This window comes from Hipposideros armiger, unplaced genomic scaffold (genome assembly GCF_001890085.2).
Source record: "Hipposideros armiger isolate ML-2016 unplaced genomic scaffold, ASM189008v1 scaffold_768, whole genome shotgun sequence".
NCBI lineage: Eukaryota > Metazoa > Chordata > Mammalia > Chiroptera > Hipposideridae > Hipposideros > Hipposideros armiger.
The window spans coordinates 156,507-176,895 of record NW_017732118.1 but is presented as its reverse complement, the minus strand read 5'-3'; the positions used below and the strand labels follow the sequence as shown (position 1 = coordinate 176,895).

At 39.5% G+C, this 20,389-nt stretch overlaps 1 protein-coding gene across 9 annotated transcripts in view; it reads left to right on the top strand.

Moving 5' to 3' along the window:
• Nucleotides 1-20,389, top strand: part of LOC109373985 (dystrophin-like) — a 606,466-nt gene that overhangs the window by 561,600 nt on the left and 24,477 nt on the right. For all 9 annotated transcript variants that reach the window (XM_019628250.1, XM_019628248.1, XM_019628247.1 and 6 more), the window contains 2 exons: nucleotides 10,549-10,792; nucleotides 11,667-11,790. In XM_019628250.1, coding sequence (XP_019483795.1) covers nucleotides 10,549-10,792; nucleotides 11,667-11,790 — 368 coding nt within the window. The remainder of the gene's footprint in view (nucleotides 1-10,548; nucleotides 10,793-11,666; nucleotides 11,791-20,389) is intronic.

Below are 20,389 nucleotides of genomic sequence, written 5' to 3'. Positions count from 1 at the left end.
TTACTATTTTTGTCTTTTAATCTTCAAAGTAGCTTTGCAATTGGTTGATCAGCTACTTTCACTAAATGTTTGCCTTTATTAGTGAGATTTTATTTCTTTCCTATGTTTTCTTATTTTTAGGTTTGGCATTTTCTTTTCCACTTACAGAAATCCCTTCACCATTTCTTGTAGTGCTGGTTTAGTAGTGATGAACTCCTTTAGCTTTTACTTGTCTGGGAAAGTATCTCTCCTTCAGTTCTGAATGATAACCTTGCTGGGTAGAGTAATCTTGGTTGTATTTTTCTTGCCTTTCATTGCTTTGAATATTTCCTGCCATTCCCTTCTGGCCTACAAAATTTCTGCTGAAAAATCAGTTAATAATCGTATGGGAGCTCCCGTGTAGGTAACTGACTGCTTTTTTCTTGCTGCTTTTAAGATTCTGTCTTTAACCTTTGGTATTTTAATTATGATGTGTCTCCGTGTGGGCCTATTTGGGTTTGTCTTGTTTTAGAATCTGCGCTTCCTAGAGTTGTATGTCTATTTCCTGCAGTGCAAGCTAAGGCCCGCCCCCCCTTGTGCTAGACTCGGGAGCACTTGGTAGGAGCTCTGGTACAAGCTGAGGCTGGCCATCACCTGTGCTGAGCTTGGGGGACCCTTGGAAAATGCAGTGGTGTGAGCCAAGACTGACTGCCATGAGTGTGGGAGGTCTGAAGCCTTTTGAAAGAGGCTCCAGCTGGGGCGAGCGGGTTGGGTGAAGTACAAGGTATTAATTAGCCAGGTTAATGGAGAGTGACTGATTTGGCACCCACCTGAGTCTCGCCAGCCAGGTGGAAGGAGAACACAACAAAGGAAACAGAGGAACAATTGCTCCCACCAGCGCTTTCATCCCTGGACAGAGTTCCCACTGATCCCTGCCCCTCCAGCCCTCACCCTAAAGTTAGTCCATTGAATTCCTCCCTGTATGACCCAGGCACTTCTCAAACTGCTGCCTTTGCACCGTAGCTTGGAACAAGTGTGTGCTTGAGCCCGTTAAATAGTGGTGTCTCCATCTCCCACTGCCCTTGCTCTCTCGTGGACGGAATCCTTGTTGGTTTTCAAAGCCAGGTGTCATGGGGACTTCTCTCCTGGCGTGGGTTACCCAGGCTGGGGAGCCTGGTGTGGGGCTTGGACCCCTTCCTCCTCAGTGGGGGAGCCACCATGGCTAAGTCATTCCTCATGTTTGTAAAGCACCAGACATGGGTGTGGGACTGACCAGAACGGATCCCCTGCCCCTCCTACGTGGCTTCTTCTTTATAGCCTTTGTTTGAGGAATTCTGTTCAGCTAGACTTCAGATGGTTCTCAGCAGTGGTTGGTCTATGTTTCGTTGTAATTTTGATGTGTTTGTGGAAGAAGATGAGTTCAGGATCTCCTTACTCCGCCATATTGACCCTGCCTCTGGAACTTTTTTTTTTATAGGAGTTCTATTGAGATATAACTTACATGCCATACAATTCACCCATTTAAAGTGTAGAATTCACTGGTTATTAAGATATTCACAGTTGCCCCACCATTATCACGCATTCAATTTTAGAACAGCTTCCTCACCCCAAAAAGAAAACCCATACCTGTTTCAGTCACTCTCCACATCTCCCAAAACAACCCCACACCAGCCCAAGACAATCACTGATCTGCTTTCTGTTTCTATGGATTTGCTTATTTTGGACATTTCATATAAATGAATCATACAATATGAGGTCTTTTGCCACTGGCTTCTTTCGTATAGTATAATGTTTTAAGGAATAACTATGTTGTAGCAAGTATTCGTACTTCATTCTTTTTTGTTACTGAATGATATTCCCTCATATGGATAAACCACATTTTTAAATCCATTCAGCAGTTGATGGACCTTTGGATTGTTTCCACTTACTGGCTATTATGGATAATGCTGCCATGAACATTCTTGTACAACTACTGAGGCTTAAAGAAATGATTCTGTAGTTTTTGTCATTGTATTAGAGGAGGCCATAGGATCAGATATGGCAAGAGTGTACAGCAGTGTGTGCCAGGAAGTTAAAAAAATAGGCCATCAAGATGAATTTTCTGGGAGAATTGAAGGCAAGTTTAACTACTCATGAGGGACTCAAGCCAGGACACACAAAGCTTAAAATTATGATTCTCCTAGAGTCTGTTGTGGCTTTTTGCTGACCACAGACAATGGAAGTTTGATATTGTACTGAATTTGTCTGAAACTTGAAACACACTTTACCCAATGGTACCATTCCTGGGGACTAAACTTCCTCGCTTTTAAAACCTCTCCAATCCTAGTGTACTTTTTGAATGGTGAAGACTTAGCTACTGTCAATTTTTGTCTTGGGTTTTCTTTGTCTGCCTTATTTCCAGGTATAACAGGATTTTTTATGAATTCTTCTCTTCTCATATTGAACTTTTTTTTTAAAGATTTTATTGGGGGATTGGGGGAGGGGAACAGCGTTGGGGAATCGGGGAAGGGGAACAGACAAGTTGCTGTCCTTTTGTTCTTCAGCCTAGTTGTGGAGGATGTTGCTTCACTGGCCAATGTTAGTATTATCATTGTGCTCTTCCCGAATGAGGCAGATCGGTCGCCGGCCTCTGGTCGGCCGCTCACGTCAGCTCTTGGCAGCTCACGCTGGCTGCTGGCCGCTCACACTTGGCTGCCGGCCACTCACGGTAGCTTATGGCAACCCACTGCAGCAGGGGCTGCAGCCTATGCCGTCACCAGCGACTCATGGCAGCCCAGCTCCAGGTTGAGTTGTTCTTCACCATCTTAGCTGTAGAGGGCGCAGCGTCACTGGCCCATGTGGGATCTGAACCAGGGTCCTGCCGCTCAGAGCCGGCATCCCAAGCCAGCTCTTAACCAACGCTCCACTCGGCCGGCCCTCATATTGAACTTTTGATTAATACATTTCCTCTATAGACAATGTTAGTCCCTGACCAGGAATTGGTGAAAAATATCTCAGTCATTGAAGATAAAGAAACTAAATCTAATTAATATTGTCAAGATTCTATGTCTTGGAACTCGCACAACATATAGATCGATGTGTCAAGGGAATATCCCCAAAGTAGAGTACATCTAGATACATAAACCCTGTAGGCTTTGTCCAAATATTTTACTACAGCAGTAATCTACAGACATAATTTGATGATTTTGTCATATGACCAGCACAGTTGTTTAAATCTTAGGGAATCTCATCCTAATGATCTGAATTCAGTGGTTTCATTTTGTACAGACGATGGAAAATATACAATAATTTCTAAGTTCAAAGGTATCTGTAACAATGTCTGGAGGGCTAGAACTCAAGTATACACGCAGAGAGCAAATATTGAATGATAAATCAGTTTTTTGAGCACTATATATGTATTTTCTGACAAGCTCAGTAAGTCTTAGTAGATTGCTTGTATTTAAGATAATTGAAGTGCTTTCTTTTGACAGGAAGTTTTCAGCACACCTGAGTTTCCAAATCTAACAAGTTCAGACTGTATAGAGAAAAAAGTAATAACAACAACAATAATAGTAACCAACATTTATTGAACACACAGACTTGGCTGGGCATGGTTCTAAGAAAGTCATGGTTCTAAGTACATATGGAATATAGACCATACATTAATCCTTCTGGTGGGATGCGTGCTCATGTCAGTTTTGTAGCCTCAGCAAGTGGCAGAGTCTAGTTGTGAATCAAGGTGTCTCTGACCCCAAAACCATGCTCTCAAACCTTCTAAATCCTTCCTCAGCCACAGGTGGTAAAAGACACTCAAAGGGCAATGTGTCAAAAAAAATGATCTTATTTTTCTTTACATGCTTCAACATCTCTTTTAAAATGTAGATATCACAGTATTATGCAATCCCAGTAAGGATTAAATGATTTATAGAGCACCTTTCTATTGAGCAAATTTCAGTAGGAAAGGAGTTAGAATTAAGAGCCCTTAATGCATGATGGGAACAGTGTTAAGAGAAAAAGATCAGAAACAAGAGCCTGGGGGAGTCCTGACAGTTTTACTGTTTTGCTTAAGGCAGACCTAAAATATGCATACTTTTACTTTCCACCCTGTGAGCCTCTCCTTAATTAACACTGGTAATGCCAAAGCACATTGATGTCTTTTTCCATCGAGTTTTGACTTTGTGTTTGATAAAATTTTACAGTATAGCTTTAAATATTTTTATTATAATCGAAAAGGCTCTATGCAATTTCCAGTTTTTAAAATACATCCTGCTTGCAAATTTTGTCTTTTTCTTTTTAAAAAAATTGCTAATTTGCTGGATTCATAGTTGCTGTAAGTGTGCCACATGACTTACTCCATTTCCTTGAATCCAGATTGGTGGATATGATTTAGCTGCTTTTAATATTGGATGAGGGTAACGCTGGATTTCTCTGGGCCTATTTCTTTTTAGATACAGACCTTTGTAGCTGTTTCCACTTTGTGAAATAGACCCTGTGTGTGCTCATGCTTTGCTATAATACTGTTAAAAAGACATCGATCAGTGGAAAGTGACCTTCAATTCTTTATTTCAAACATACCATTGTACAACTATATAATTACACATAGTAGGGAAGTTCCATTTAAAGAATAGATGACCTACGCTGGAAACACTTGGCTTCTGTAAATTAATAGAAACTACACAAAGATCGTTGTAATGCTCTTTAGCATAACTAGCATTTAGTGAGTAATGATTGCTAGAGGGGCCAGGAGATTTCGTGTTTTCAGCAGGTAGAGGTTAGGTCAATGTGATTCATCTCCTATAGTCATTACTTGGTTAGGAAGTTTTCTAAATGTAATTTTGTATCTAGACAACCACATTTATACACTTAATGACATAAAATTAATCAGCTACATCTACATAGCTGTAGAATGGAGGCATCTTTTTGAGCTCTATGGAGAATAAGAAATTAATAATGGATGGGAGACCTTTTTTTTTAGGATGACTAGATGCAAGAAGAAATTGTGGTGACAGAAGCCATGTGCAATGAATTTGAATTAGCGTTCTTTAGGGAGCTACCAGAGAAATATAATTTACAAGATAATCAAGAACGTAAATAGATTCTCTGTGGAGTCGTTGTCTGATCGCTGACATATTCATCTCTATTGAAATGATTCCACATACATTCTAATAATTAGAGAATCAGTAGGGGTGAGATGTACATGTATAACTTCAAGAAAAGCAAAATAGATATCAGTAACAACATAAATTGACAGCCATCTGATAAAATGAGTAAATTGTGTATTTGTGGGCAAGCTTTAAAACAACTTACCTTGGAACAATGGTCAGTATCTCATTAATCTTTTTTGGGAATGATGGCCCCTACGTGCTTTATAAATACTGCATCCCCAAAATCTATCGTTATGATATACTTTGAATGGTGTTGGCATAGATGTTTTTAAATTTAAGAAAATAAGACTTAAGGGCTAAATGGTTTTATTTCCCAGCCCCTAACAAAAATATGCCCTAACATAGCTCTGTAACCATGACCATATTTATTAGGAAACAGTTAGTAAAAGTTATCTCTAATTCAGCTCCTTGAATATCAATTGTCTTCATAATCTTCATGAAAATTTGTAAATGCCTTTAAAAGAGAATTTAGACTCAAATCAAAGAACATTGTATTTTACTTGGTTTCTGGCCAAGAAACCTCTTTTGAGCTATTTCTGACTTTTCAAACATTTGGCATGACAGTTTGTCCAGCCTCAGAGATTTGGGAGGAAAAACTGGACCCTCCGAATCAAATTTGTTATTGAGCTTAATAGAAGGTTTATGTATGTCACATATTTAAGAGAAAGGCAGTTGTTTAGCTCATTTAATCCTGTCCTGGTGACTTTAGTTTGAATAAATACTGAGGGGGAACCTCGAGCATACATCTACAAAATCAATGTGTCCCGGGAGCCTTCTGATTAAGATAACATTAGCTCTTGCTTTAAGGCATCTTCCTCTGCTCCTACCATTTATCCAGTGATAGATAATATATGGAGTGAAACAAAAACGCAAGAGACATAGCTGGGCTTTTAAACAAGATGCACTTCTCTGTGGACCACAAATGGAAAAGAAAACCAAACTCAGGGTGCAGTGTGTGGGGCATAATGGGGCTTACCGCTCCCACTGTAATAATAGGGATTACAACTCTCCTCACAAGGTGGGGGCCTAAGCCAGACATTTGAAATAAGGGCCCTGCAAAAACACACGTGGAGGGACACATCCACGTGCATACTTACACTTGAAAGAAAATTGGAAAAAAGAGCAATTTGGACTGCTGCAGGGGACCACAGCTTATATGCAGCTGTGGACCTAATGTGTAGAGCCTGGGGAAGAGGTGAGGAGTACAGCTGGGAAGAACATCGGAACCTTGATACCAGCACTCGAACCATGCTGCCTGGTGATGGAATTTGCAATAATTACACTCCCATCATTCAATGTGGAAGCTGCCAACTACCAGTATCAGCTCTGACTCTCATAGAGTAGACCAGAGGCCTTTGAGTGGCAGATGGGAACAACCACAAAACCACTTTATGGAGATAGATGAGTTCAGCAGGAGAGGAAAATATGAGAGAAAATACACACACTCCATTATTTAATGTGTCTTCAAACCAAAATCCAAAGCCCATAAAGAAGTGAGATAGTCCCTCCAAACTGACCATCAAAAGATGAATGAAGCCTAGATGAAAGTAAAATGACAGAACAGTATAACAAGGATTGTTTGTACGTACATTTAGGATGCTCAAAGACATAAATAAGGAAATACCATTTATTAAAAAATACCAAGAAACTAAGAAACAGATGGATCTTATTTCCAAAAAGCATCTTTGGAAATAAAAACTATCATCATTGAAGCTACTAGATTCAATAAAGAGGATACATTTTAGACTGGACTCAGAGAAGAGAAATGAATTAAAAGATGAGTCTGAGGACTTTACATAGCACTAAGAGAAAATGATAAGAAATATAAATGAGCAATTAAAAGAGATGGGGAATTGACCACAAGGCTCTAAAATACACCTATTAGACGTTTCAGGAGAATGGAGGAAATGGCAGAGAAGCAATGTCTGAAGCTATAATAGCTTAAAATCTTCCAGAACTGAAGAAGGATGCGAGTTTTTAAGGAAATGGCCTCCCAAGAGAAATTTCAAACATCTGGGAAGGCAAGAATAGCTCTACTTAGCAGCAATTGGTATTCTTTACAGCTCAGCTCTGGGAAGCCCTGGCTGATTCAAATGACCTTTTCTGTTTGTCACTGGAAAACATAAAAACAGAAATGTAATGTGTTGTATATACTAAATCATGTTTTCTGAACAAAGTCACTTGTAAATAACTGATTAAAGGAGAGCTCTGTGGACAACTAAACCCAGAGGATCAAGAAACCAAGGAAGACCTCTCCAGAAAATGTCAGTACCTTTGTGAAAAATAGGTGGCAAGGTAGTAATCGTTTGTTTTTAGAATAGTACAACAGTGTTTTCAAAAAGAACATTGTGGATGACCCAATCTGGTAGAAAGAAGTATCCTGAATAGGATTCTACATAAAAAAATGTTACCAGTTGGGACACTTCAATGAAGGTGGGTTTCTTTCAGTGAATACTAAAAGGGGGAAAAATAGAAGATAATTCCTATCAAGTGAAACCTTGTGAACATTGGATGCTGTTTCAAGTTCACAGAAACATATAGATGACTGTCAGTGAAGTGGTTAAAAATTGGATTTAATTAATGTGGATGACTACGTGCATTGGTTCACACCCAGAAGACCATTGTTCAGAATCTGGCTGAGGGGAAACTTATTTTGATCAATCTCTTCTTATTACTGCTTTGTCAAAGCAGATTGCTATGAAACAAACTAGACACACAACTATTCTTGACGATATAGCAGATGGGATTTCAATCTAGACAGATAGGAGATTATATTCCTGTAGATTAAAAAGATCATATATTGATTTCCTGCATGACTTTAAATTCCTAGAAAACTTGTAATGTTAGGTACAGGGTAGAGCTTTAAAAAAAAAAAAGAATAGATTGAATTTTATTTCTTCTTCTTCAATGTGGAGATCAATCATTCAGAATCTGAGCATTTTGGAAGACATGCTGTCACCTGTGGAACATTCATTCCAGGTGTGGAACAACAGAAAAAATTTCCCTAATAGGAAACTGGTCATGAGATTATCTTACTCTCTCAAACTGGACAATGGAAAAACTCTTTCTTGCCTCACTTGAATCTCATGTCTTTTCTCATAGGTATAGATCTCCCACATTTGTGGATAGGAGGTTCTCTATTTGTGGATAGGAAGTTCTCTCACTTGATGAAATAGCACCTGAAAACAACAGAAATCTGTCATCTTATTTTGGTATTTATTGTAACTGGAAGAAATCAAAGAGTTCTAATCAGTCACCAGGTACCAAATAGCATTATCAGCAATTCTAAAGCAAGAAGGAAACCTGTAACCCTAAATTATTTATTAAAAAGCATAAAAATAAAAAATAAATTATTTAAGCATTCCACCTGAAAAGCTAGATGAAAAGGCACAGTAAATTATACATTAATAATGCACATGAAATGAGACTGGAAGACATGAAGAGCTTCACCACACTCCTGGATGTGAAGACTTAATACCATGAAGTCAGTTCTTCCCATTTTAATTGATAAATTCAATGTAATGCAAACCCCACATTTCACCAAGAATTTTCATATGAAAATGTGACACCAAAATCATGGAGGAGATGAAAGGGATTAGAAGAGCCATGACAATTTTAAGGCAGAAAAATGTGGGAAGGCCTACCAGACACCAGTTTATTTAAAGCTGTGGTGAGGCATCTGCACGGGGAGGGGACACACAAAGAAACCAACGGAATAGAATAGAGAGCTCAGAAGCACACTAAAGGATTTATGGACAGTCATTGTATTGCCAGGGTACCACTAGAAATCAATGGAGAAAAGAACTATACAATGAATGGGTATAGTTCATAGGTAATAAGTTACCTATGGGGGAAAGTAAAAGTAGATAATATGTTCACACCAAGCACAAAAGATTCTGGGTAAATTAAAGTCCTAAATGTGAAGAACAAAATTTTAAACTTGAAAATGTAAGCTTAGAGAAGATTTTCTTAAGCAAGACATATAAAGCAGAAAACATGGAGGAGTACATTAACATATGAGTTTTTTGTACAACAGGATGCCATGAACAAAGTTAAAGGTAAGCCACGCTGAGATACGGGTAGGAGATAATATTTCTTGTGAACATAGCTGGCAAAGAAATAAGTATCCAGAATATATCCAAAACTTGAGTAAGAAAAAGGCAATCCAGTAGGGAAATGAGTAAAGGAAACATGGAAAGCCAATTAACACAAAAGAAGTTCATTCTCACCAATAATCAGGAATGCGCCAATTAACATGCACCCATTAGATTCATCATAATCAGCAGATTCAATAACACCAAGTATTTGGTGAAAATGTGGTGTAATGGAAAACCTTGCTCACTACCTGTAAGAGAGTAAATTGGTAAAACCACTTAGGAGAGCAATTTGATAGATAGCGATGGTAAAGGTCAAGTTGTTAGAACCCAACAATTCCATATCTAGATGTGTCCTGTAAAGGGATCTCTTAAAACAGGTACCCAAGGACACAGGTAGAAGGAAGTTCATTGCATCATTGTTTGTAATTGTGAAAAGTTGGAAACTTAAAATGTCCGCTGACAGGAGAATGTTGTTGGCATATTCAAGCAGCAGAATAATAGCTTACCACACTTAAAATCGCGAACCATTATGTATCAGCATGGATAAATCTCCAAAACCGTGTTGAAGGTGAAAAGCAACTCTTAAAATGGTATGTACATACTTAAAGTTCTTAAACGTAAAGTTAAGATTGTGCAAAATAATGCTGTTGGATTGGATTACATGAAACGGCCATTTTGTTGGTTCAAAAACAGCCGAATAGCACCATCTTTATTAAGTTCAACCTAATTGTGGATACGGTATTGATGGACCTGGAATTCAGGGTGGCATTATCTCTTTGGGGGGTCATGGTGAGAATGGTGGTATTGAGCAGGGTATGTGGGGGCGCTTCAGCTTGAACTGTCATATTTTGTGTCTTCCAAAAATTGTCCACGAATATATGGCAAATGTTACATATATTAAAGCAGTGTGCTGGGTACATGGGTTCACTATTACTATGTTCCTATCCATTGATGGTGAAAATATGTGATTTTTTTTAAGCAAACCAGTGTCAATAGAGGTATAAAAATTGTAATCTCGTGGCATTATAAAGAAGTATTTACAAAATGATTAAATCCTTTGCTGCTTACTTATCTGAACATAGCACTCATAATAAGGCTTTTAGTATAAAATAAAAGGTTGAAAAGCATCTCCCCTCACACACCGGGCAGATGCTTCCAATTTTATTTTGTTTTTCTTTAGCATTGCTAATCGTCATCATAAAATCCATTCATTAAGTGCCTCTCTTTTGCTTGCTATTGTGTTTGGTGGTGGTCATCTCTCTGCCATTTTATATAAAATCTGGTGTTGACATTCAACTTACTTTGTTTTTTCTTCTTTCCTTTTTTTTTCACTTCTTTGATGCCAACAGAAATCTGCAAGCAGAATATGATCGTCTGAAGCAGCAGCACGAACACAAAGGCCTGTCTCCACTGCCGTCCCCTCCTGAAATGATGCCCACCTCTCCCCAGAGTCCCCGGGATGCTGAGCTCATTGCTGAGGCCAAGCTACTGCGTCAACACAAAGGCCGCCTAGAAGCCAGGATGCAGATCCTGGAAGACCACAATAAACAGCTGGAGTCCCAGTTACACAGGCTAAGGCAGCTGCTGGAGCAAGTGAGGCCCACATCTCTCTAACACGGGACAGTTACAAAAATTCATTTTTCCCTTCAACAAAACTAAACAAAACTCAAGAGTCCTTGTTAGAGGAGCAACAAGCATCAATTTGTTACCGAGTGCCTCGTATGTGCCTAGCCTAGCAAAGTGCTAGATAACAAAGGATATGAGTCAGAAAACTAGGGTGTTTATTAATATTTGTTCAACATTGTTTCCTACGCATGTATTTTTTATTGAACTGATTCAAAATTTATCTTTAAAAAGTAGCAGAAGGTTTCCACTAGTTTGCTAAAAGGAAAATTTTTACCTCTTGAAATGGAGCTCTCTTTTTTGCAGTTAGTCTTATTTTCTGGCAACCTTTTTTTGTTGTTGTTCTTTTTCTAATCCCTAAAGCATCATTTTTCAAGCATCCATAGGAAACCTAGCAAGATGCTGCATCGTAGTAGGCCCTACCTGCACACGGTCCTGGCTCTCTGGGAATTTTAAATTTTGAGATACGTTCTTTCCATCTTGCTACTTAATACTTCGCAAAAATATGAATTCTCCACTACATTTCTGTGGTCCCACATGGCTTCACCATTCCACATGACCTTCTAAACCTTTCAGTTATTTAATCTGATTTTATATATCGTATTCCACTATAGCTGTAATTTATTTTTCAGACATATAAGGGGGCACAATTCAAATACCAAGACAATATCTGTGGGTCTCCTCAATAGTGACATTTCTCAAATTTAATCATCTTTGGGAGGTTTCTAAGTAGGAAAGTTTGTAATTTCTGAGTCCCGAGTGGCTATATAATAGTTTTCTATTTATATAATTAATTGAGTGTTTACTATGAAAAATAATTCTGGTTTTTTTTTTAATGCCTCAGCCCCAGGCAGAGGCCAAGGTGAATGGTACAACGGCCTCCTCTCCTTCTACCTCTCTTCAGAGGTCAGACAGCAGTCAGCCCATGCTGCTCCGGGTGGTTGGCAGTCAAACTTCAGAATCCATGGGTAAGTGTCCGTCTTAGCTACTCCTGGGTTTTGTTATCTCTTAAGGTCTGGAAATGGTGAAGGGTTTGCTCAGAGGTCCAAATCAATAGCTACATGATTGAATATCAGTTCTGGACAAGGCATTGTCATAAATAAATGCATTAGAGGTACAAAGATCAGTGATGTAGTCTTAGCCCTCAGAGAGCCAGCCATTCAGTTTTTCAGAACAAGGCAGTGGGGTATTCAAGTGTCATTCATTTTTGGAGACCAGACAAGGCTTTATGATGAATTGATATTAGTGCAGAGTTGCAAAGGATGGAGTAGGAACCACGTGTACTTTGAGGAAGGAATACATAACTGAAGATGTAGAAATGAGGACCTTGGGCCAAGGTTGGGAGACAATGGTCCAGTTAGTAGAAAGATAGGGTCCAACCAAGAGGTGGGGAAAATAAAGCTGCAGAGGAAGGTTGAGGTCACATTATACTGATACGAATGTTGGGCAGAGGTGTTCGACTCATTTTGGTCAGTGGCAGGGGGCCACTGTGAATCATATACAAAGTAAGAAATATCTAAAAAGATATATATTCTGGCAGCTGTATCTGGCCCAAAGTAAAACTCTTATAGTTAGAAAGACCAGTTGGGAGACATTAATAGGAGTTCTGAGGGCCTAGGCTTGAGAGAGATCAGCGATGGGATGGGAGGAGATGACTGTGAGAAAAAGTCATCTTTGAAAAAGTGTACCCGGGCCCGGGGGACTGACGGGCAAATGTGAGGAAAAGAAATGAAGGGAGAGGATTTGGGTGGAAGAAGATCGTGATCCTTTTGACTGTGAATATACTGTGTTTCAGGAACTAGCAGGTATAAGTCATGTCCAGAAAGAAGTTAAAATCCGGGTCTGTAACTGGTTTAAAAGGGCAGGCTGCAGAGATTGGAGTGCGAGCTCCACAGAATTGAGATGAGAAATAACAGAACAAAGGTGCTTGGATGCGGTGCATTGGGGAAGACCTCCATGTGGATGATGGGGTAGCGAAGGAGTGGGGAACAGGGATCGGTTCAAAGAAGATGTGGGCCACAGGTCAAGTGCTGAAAAGGGTTCAAGGGAAGTGAAAAGAAATGACAGCCCATTGGATCATGGGAAACACATTAGCCACTTCTGAGAAAGCATTTTTAGCCAGGAGAAGGGAAGTTGGAGAATTTCTGTCTTTTCGGTGAAATAAAAGACCGGGTTGTCTTGAAAATGAGTGCAGCTTGAGGAAAAGTAAAGACACGTTTGGAACATTAGCAAGCAACAGGGAGGGCTTAGGTAAAAGATGACTGTTGAGGAACCAGTCAGCGAGGTCGGGTGTCTTGCTTCAGTGTTGTTCTCTACCTAGCACTTGGCTCTAAGCAAACTGGAGTTCATGAAGCATAAATGATAAGAGAAGGTCAAAACCAGTAAGACATTTTGCAGTGCACTTTGAAAATGGCCAGGACAGGGGTTGCCAGCCATCTGCTTATTGGTTTTTCCTGCTGCACTAGGCTAGACAGTAGGTGGTTTTCTGAGGGCCACAAATATTTGGTCCATCCTCTTCATTCTTCCTTCGCTCTTAAGGCCCAACATGGGTCAGCCCCGTGCTGCGCTTTCCCCTGGGTCCTAAACTGCTTCTACTTGACCATCCTGATCTGACCGCACAGAAAGAAAGAGACAGGGGACTCCTTGAGCCCTCACACTTAAAGCTCTGTAGCCTGGCATCATGAGACGTCGAGGAGGTCATTTGATACTTAAGATCGTCCATGAGGGTAGAATAGAGAGAGGCAGAGCGCCTAACCCAGACTGATGGGACGGAAAGGAAGGGCCCAGGGTGTGAATGAGTTTTATGGTGGGAGATTAGGAAAATCCGAAAGTTGGGCATCATGGAAGTAAAATACTACTTTTGAGCAATGCCTACATCAAAGGTATAGCCTCCCAGTGAGCTGCTAAAAATTGTACACGGAGGTCAGTGAGGGGTACGGTCACGGGTTGATAAGGCCAGGGTTGGTGGGCTCATCCACATGGTGGTGAGGTCTGTACGAATTAAGATCGATATTAAGGACGGTGGATGAGGGCTCTGAGGAGATGAGCATTTCTGAGGAGGGAGAGAATGTGGTGGAAGCAAATCCGATGAACTTCAAGAACCTTGAGCAGTGGGCAGAGGTATATCCTCCAGAGAAATCAAACCTTGTCGGAAAGCCAGGTGGTGGTTCTTTTGTGAAGGAAGAGAAGGTGTATTCTCTTTGTTTTCCTGGCTTTACCCCACCTCAGTAATGAAGGGCAATCTCTCCATGTGAGATATGAGTATAGCAAATGCACTGTGGGGACGAAATGATCAATCGGCATCTGAAAAACAAAATCATATGCTTTTGAAAAGTCTATAAATTCCTCCAAACAACTGAGTTTTAGTACTTCTGTTATTTCCTAATGCAGGGTTTCCCCCCATTTTTGAAGTAAGTGCAGCATGATGCTGAGTCACATCTTTTAGTGAGACTCGGGGCCCTGAGTGCTTAGAAGCATTAATTATTTAGGCCCGTCAACACTGGCGAAGAGGCAGCGTGCGCATGAAAGCACCCTAATTCACGTACACCTCAGGCTGTGGTCCTGATGATTTGTGGAGCAGAGAGGATCGTGGCAGAGCCAGACGTAAGGAACGAAATGCTGTATTCCATTGGCTGTGGTTAGGCTAAGAGATGCCTTGCCAATATAAATTCGATAGGCTCTGTTGTTAAGTTTGTTCTCTGAAAGAAAAGACTGAATTCAAAGGAGATTTTTTTCCAACTGTATCTATAAGCCAACTGTATATATAAGCCAATTTAATTGAAGAAGAAAAAACCCGACCATCTCCTTGAAGGATGCACACAGGTATTTAAATAAATGCAGTGTGTATATTCATGCTTTGAAGGTCTAAAACGTGATAAGGCTGGCATTTGCTGAACCATATTCTGGGTAGAGAGTTGGATTCTTTAGATCTACAACCCCAGTGACTTTTTGAAAGTGAGTTATGGGTGAAGTCATACTAGGTGATCTAAGGAGTGGAGTGCTTCCTCAGACCATGAAATACTTATCACTGGTAAGTCTCTGTGTACCATATGTGTGTTTATACATTTTTTTTAACTGGCAGAGTGTTCTAATAAAGTTTACATTCTCTATTTGAAAAGACAAAGAAAGAGAAATTAACTAAGTTAAGACAAAGAAAGAGAAATTAACTAAGTTAAGTTATTTTGGCTTTCATGAGCTACACATACACAGGAGCCTGTGACTTCCTAACAGCTCTTTTATCAAATGACGATCTAGCTTCTGATTAGGAACAATTTCAAATTTATGGCAGAATTGCAGTTAATTCACCATTTTGCCACATTTGTTTTATTTATAGCCACATCTATGTATATCTTATGTTAACATATATATATATATATATATATATTACTTTATGTGCATGTATTGTTTGTTGATTTTGCTTTTCATTTCACTGACCCATTTCATGATTATGTTTCATAATAATGACATTTTACCCCTAAGTCCTTCAACACATATCCAAGGTGAGGGATATTCTCTTACATAACTACAATAGAATTAGCACATGCAGGGAATTAACACGGACACAATACTGTTATCTAATATATAATTTAAATTCAAATAGCCTCAATTCTGCCACTAATTTCTTTAGAGCTTTTTACCTTTTTTTCATCCAATGAAGGGTCATGCTTTGCATTTCCTTACCATGTCTCTTTAGCCTCCTTTAATCTAGAAGGATTCCCCAGCCTCTCTACATTTTTCATGACACTGACATTTTAGAAGAGGGGAGATCAGTTGTTTTGTAGAATGTTCCTCAATTTGGATTTGCCTGCTTGTGTACTCATCATTGGATTCAAGTGAAATATTTGATACCCAATGACCACCTAGGTGATGTTATATCTTTCTCAATCGTCAAACCATTGATAAAAATGTAACCCAGGGAGTGACTGGTTAGCTCAGTTAGAGTGTGGTGCTAATAACACCAAGGTTGCCAGTTCGATCCCCGCATGGGCCACTGTGAGCTGCATCCTCCCTAAAAGAGTCAACTATGCCATTGCAGCATGAAAGCAATGTGTAACCAATGACCATGGCTGTTCCCCAATAAAATTTAAACAACCAAAACAAAACAAAAAACACGAAACCCAATCTGAAATCATGCTCAACCTCTAGAATATCCTTTCCAATTTAACAAACTACACAAAGGCAGTCATTTCCCACACTTTCTTCCTTTATCTACCTTCTTTTTATTTTTTTTGCTTCCTTGAGGCATAATTGATATACAAAACAAATTTTACATGATGAGCTTGGGCCTATGTATACATCCCATGATCATCACAACCAGAGTACTAAACATATCCGTTGCCTCTACAACCAACCCTTTCCCTCCCTCCTATAGCTACGTCCTCCTACCACCAATTCAGCTGCCTCTGCCCAAATGTAGCCTTTATCATGTGATCAGCTAAATAGACAATATGAATTCTCTCCTAATTGGTGTCTCTGGTTTTGGTCTCTCTCCCTTTCCAAGCCATCTTTCAAATATTACCAGTTACTCTCCTAACATTCAGATTGCATATTCTTCTTCTCCTTCAGTAGTTTTGTGACTCCTGTTTGCCTATAGAATCAAGTCCGCCCTCCTTGGCATGGTATTCAAAATCCACCTTCCTCTCCAGCCCAATTTTTTACTGCCTTCAAACATGACCTCGCTGTCTCTATTTGTAGACCCAGTACCTGTCCACACATATTTCACTGATCTGTGCTGTCACTGATTTATGCTGTCATTCATCTCTGGCACAGCGTACAATGATTTCATAATCTGAAACATACCATCCTTTGTTTTCACTCATTTAGTCTTTTGGGGGAACTTCATCATGCGTTATACAGCTTAATCATGCATTATATCTTTTAATTTGTTCTGTTTTGCAGTCAGTTATTAGCATTTGTTTCTAGAACTTAAGCTCCTTAAGAGTGAGGACTAATTCTTGCTCGTTTTCTTTCCCATTTGAGCACCTTCTGTGCAGCAAACGTTCAGTAAAGTGCCTGTTGAATGACTGTTTTACAAATTAAGCACAATACGTTCTTGTATAGATATGGAACAATCCACATACTTAAGAAATTTAGCTGGAGGTTCTGGTTCAAGATGGCAACAGAAGAGACACCACAATAGACACACCGGATCTACAGCTACATACAAAACAATTCCCTCTGAAAGAAATACAGGAACTAGTTGAGTAACTCCTATAATATTGGGCAAATGACAACAAAAACCTACATCGAAATGGGTAGGAGAAGCTGAGACACAATCTCGCTCTAAACCCCACCCTTGGCATGGCAACACACCCAGGAAGGAACTCCAAGCTTCTCTGTAAGGAGTGAAAGGTTTGAAACCCAACTTTTAGACTTCCATCTTTAAGATGAGCCCCCCAAACATCTAGCTTTGGAGTCAACAGGGCTTTCATCCAAGAGAACCATAAAGCTATAGTCTTAAGAGAATTCTTAAAGGGCTGACATGGACTTACCATGGGACTCACCATGGCTAACTCCCCAAGGCAAGGGCAGCAGACTGAAATGTGCCCGCTCTTCCCATGAAAGAGGACTGTTTATTTTAACAGCTTCAGCCTGAGGAGCAGGTTTCTAATTTAACGCACATATAGAGGCTGACTCTCCAGAGATGGGGAGACCAGTAGGAGCCATCTTCCTCCTCTCCTGCCTTGCTCCAGGTCACTGGTATCTCCCAGAAAGGAGTTTGTGCACATATCCAGTGTTCAGATTTTTGTGGCTGCCACCCAAAGGCCATATCCCTTGATAAGCAGGTTCTGGTAGCCATCAGGGCTTGTGTTCATGGGTTCAATGGGATTGGTAGCAAACAACAACTTTTAAATGGCTCTCCCTCCACGGCTCAGTGCAGAGGAAGCAGACAGAAACTCGCATCTCCCAGTCTTTCTGTAAAAGAGGTCTATTTACATACTTTAAAAGCTGCTGCCCGAAGGTTGTTGAGCTTTTAAATCACCTGGCACCTAGGTGCTGATTGAGATCCTCCCCTTTGGGACACTGACAGATCTTGGCACACTGTCACCTACTGGGAACCACTGAGAACAAAGAAGGCAGCTTGGACTGTCACCGAGGTTTGAGAGACAACCAAGAGCTAGGGCAGAGTTGAAAGATAAGGTTCATCTCCTACATGAGACCATTCCTTCAGGACTAGGAGAGGTGGCTGTTTTATCTAATGCGTAGAAACCAACAGAGAGAGTCAAGGAAAATGAAGAAATAGGAAATATGTTCAAAATGAAAGAACAAGGTAAAACCTCAAAAAAGACCTTCATGAAATAATGGAGATAAGTGATTTTCCTGATACAGAGTTCAAAGTAATGGTTATAAAGATGCCCATTGAGGTCAGGAGAGCAATGCATGAACAAAGTTGAAAATTTCAACAAAGAGAGAGAAAATATAAGCAAGTTACCAAACATAAATCATAAAGCTGAAGAATGAAATAACTGCACGGAAGAATACACTACAAGGATTTCAACACATTAGATGAATAGAAGAAAGCATCAGCAAACTTAAAGACAGGTCACTGAAATTCATCCATTGGAGGAGAAAAAAAAAAGTAACACTAGCTTGAGGAACTTTTGGGGATGCCATCAAGCCAACAAATATTCACACTATGGGGGTCCCAGAGGAAGAAGAAAGAGGCAGAAAATTTTCCTAACCTGAGGAAGGAAACAGACATCCAGATCCAGAAGCCCAGAGATTTCAAAATTAAGAGACCCACGTTGTCAAAAGTTAGAGACAAGAAGAGAATCTTAATCTTAAAAAGCAGCAACAGTGAAACAACTTGTTTACATACCAGGGAACTCCTGTAAGACCATCAGCAGTATTTTTTGCAGAAACTTTGCAGGCCAGAAGGGAGTTTCATGATATATTAATCTAGTATGAAGGTTAAAAGACAAAAGCAGTAAAGATAATTAAAATTACAATATTTTGTTAGTAGATACACAAAATCAAAAGCTGTGACATCTAAAACATTGTGGGGGCAAGAGTGAAAATATAGAACTTTAGAATGCATTTGAACTTAGTTGATATCAACTTAAAATAGACTGTTATAAATATGTTCTATGTAAACCTCATGGTAACCACAAAGCAAAAACCTATGGGAGATACACAAAAGATAAAGGAATCTAAGCATACCACTACAGAGAATCATCAAATCACAAAGGAAGCAAGCAAGAAAGTAACAGAGGCACTACAAAACAGCCAGAAAAGAATTTTTAAAATGGCAATAAGTACATACCTATCAAAAGTTTCTTTAAATGTAAAGAGACTAAATTCTGCAATCAAAAGACAGAGTGGCTGAATGGATTCTTTTTAATGGATTCTTTTTTTTTAAACTGAGCCATCCTGCCACCTGTTGGCAGCTCAGCAGCTGCTCAGCTCGGGCCGGGCATCGAACCGCTGTTGCTCAGAGCTCAAACTCTTGAGCGAGCCCTTAAGCAACTGAGCCACTCGGCCGGCCCTGAATGGATTCTTTTTTAAAAAGACGTAACCATATTTTTCCTACATGAAATTAACTTCAGACGTAAGGACACATGCAGAATGAAAGTGAACAGATAGAAAAAGTCCATGAAATGGAAGTCAGAGGAAAGCTGGAGTAGCAATACTTATATCAGCAAAATAAACTTTAAAACAAAGACAATAATAAGAGACAAGGGCATTACATAAAGGGATCAATCCAAAAAGAGGATAAAACTTTTATAAATATTTAGATAACCCAACATAGGAGCACCTAAATATGTAAAGCAAATATTACAGACCTAAAGGGAGAAATGGATAGCAACACAATAACAGTAGGGGACTTTAATAACCCCACTTTTATCAATGAGTAGATGATCCAGACAAAAAACCAATAAGGAAACATTGGCCTTAAATGACATGTTAACCCAGATGAACTTAACAGATATGTGTATACAGAGGATACCAAAAAAAGTATACACGTTTTAAGAAAGGAAAACAACTACTAAAATTATAATACTCAATATATACTGACAACAAAAGATGAATACAAGTCACGTTTGACTTTTGCAGTTACAAGAGGTGCTCAAAGTGGTTACCATCAGTGTAATTTTAATACAGTTTTTTCCTTTCTTAAAATCTGTAAACATTTTTTTTTGGTACCCTCTGTATATACACAGCAATCCACCCAAAAGCAACACAGTACACCTTCTCACATGCGCATGGAATATTCTCCAGATTGATCATATGTTAGGTCACAAAACAAGTCTTAAAAATTCTAGACAATTAAAATAATCTAGGGCCGGCCAAGTGGCTCAGTTGGTTAAGAGCTCGCTCAAGAGTTTGAGCTCTGAGCAACAGTGGTTCGATTCCCAGCCCGAGCTGAGCAGCCGCTGAGCTGCCAACAGATGACAGAATGACTCAGCTTAAAAAAATAATAAATTAATTAATTAAAATAATCTTTTCTGACCACAATGCTATGAAACTAGAAATTATTGGGTTGTCAGAAAAGTCATGACGTATTTTGTCTATGTTTTTCAAAGGTCATTTATTTATATAAAGAACAAAGATCAATCAATGATATAT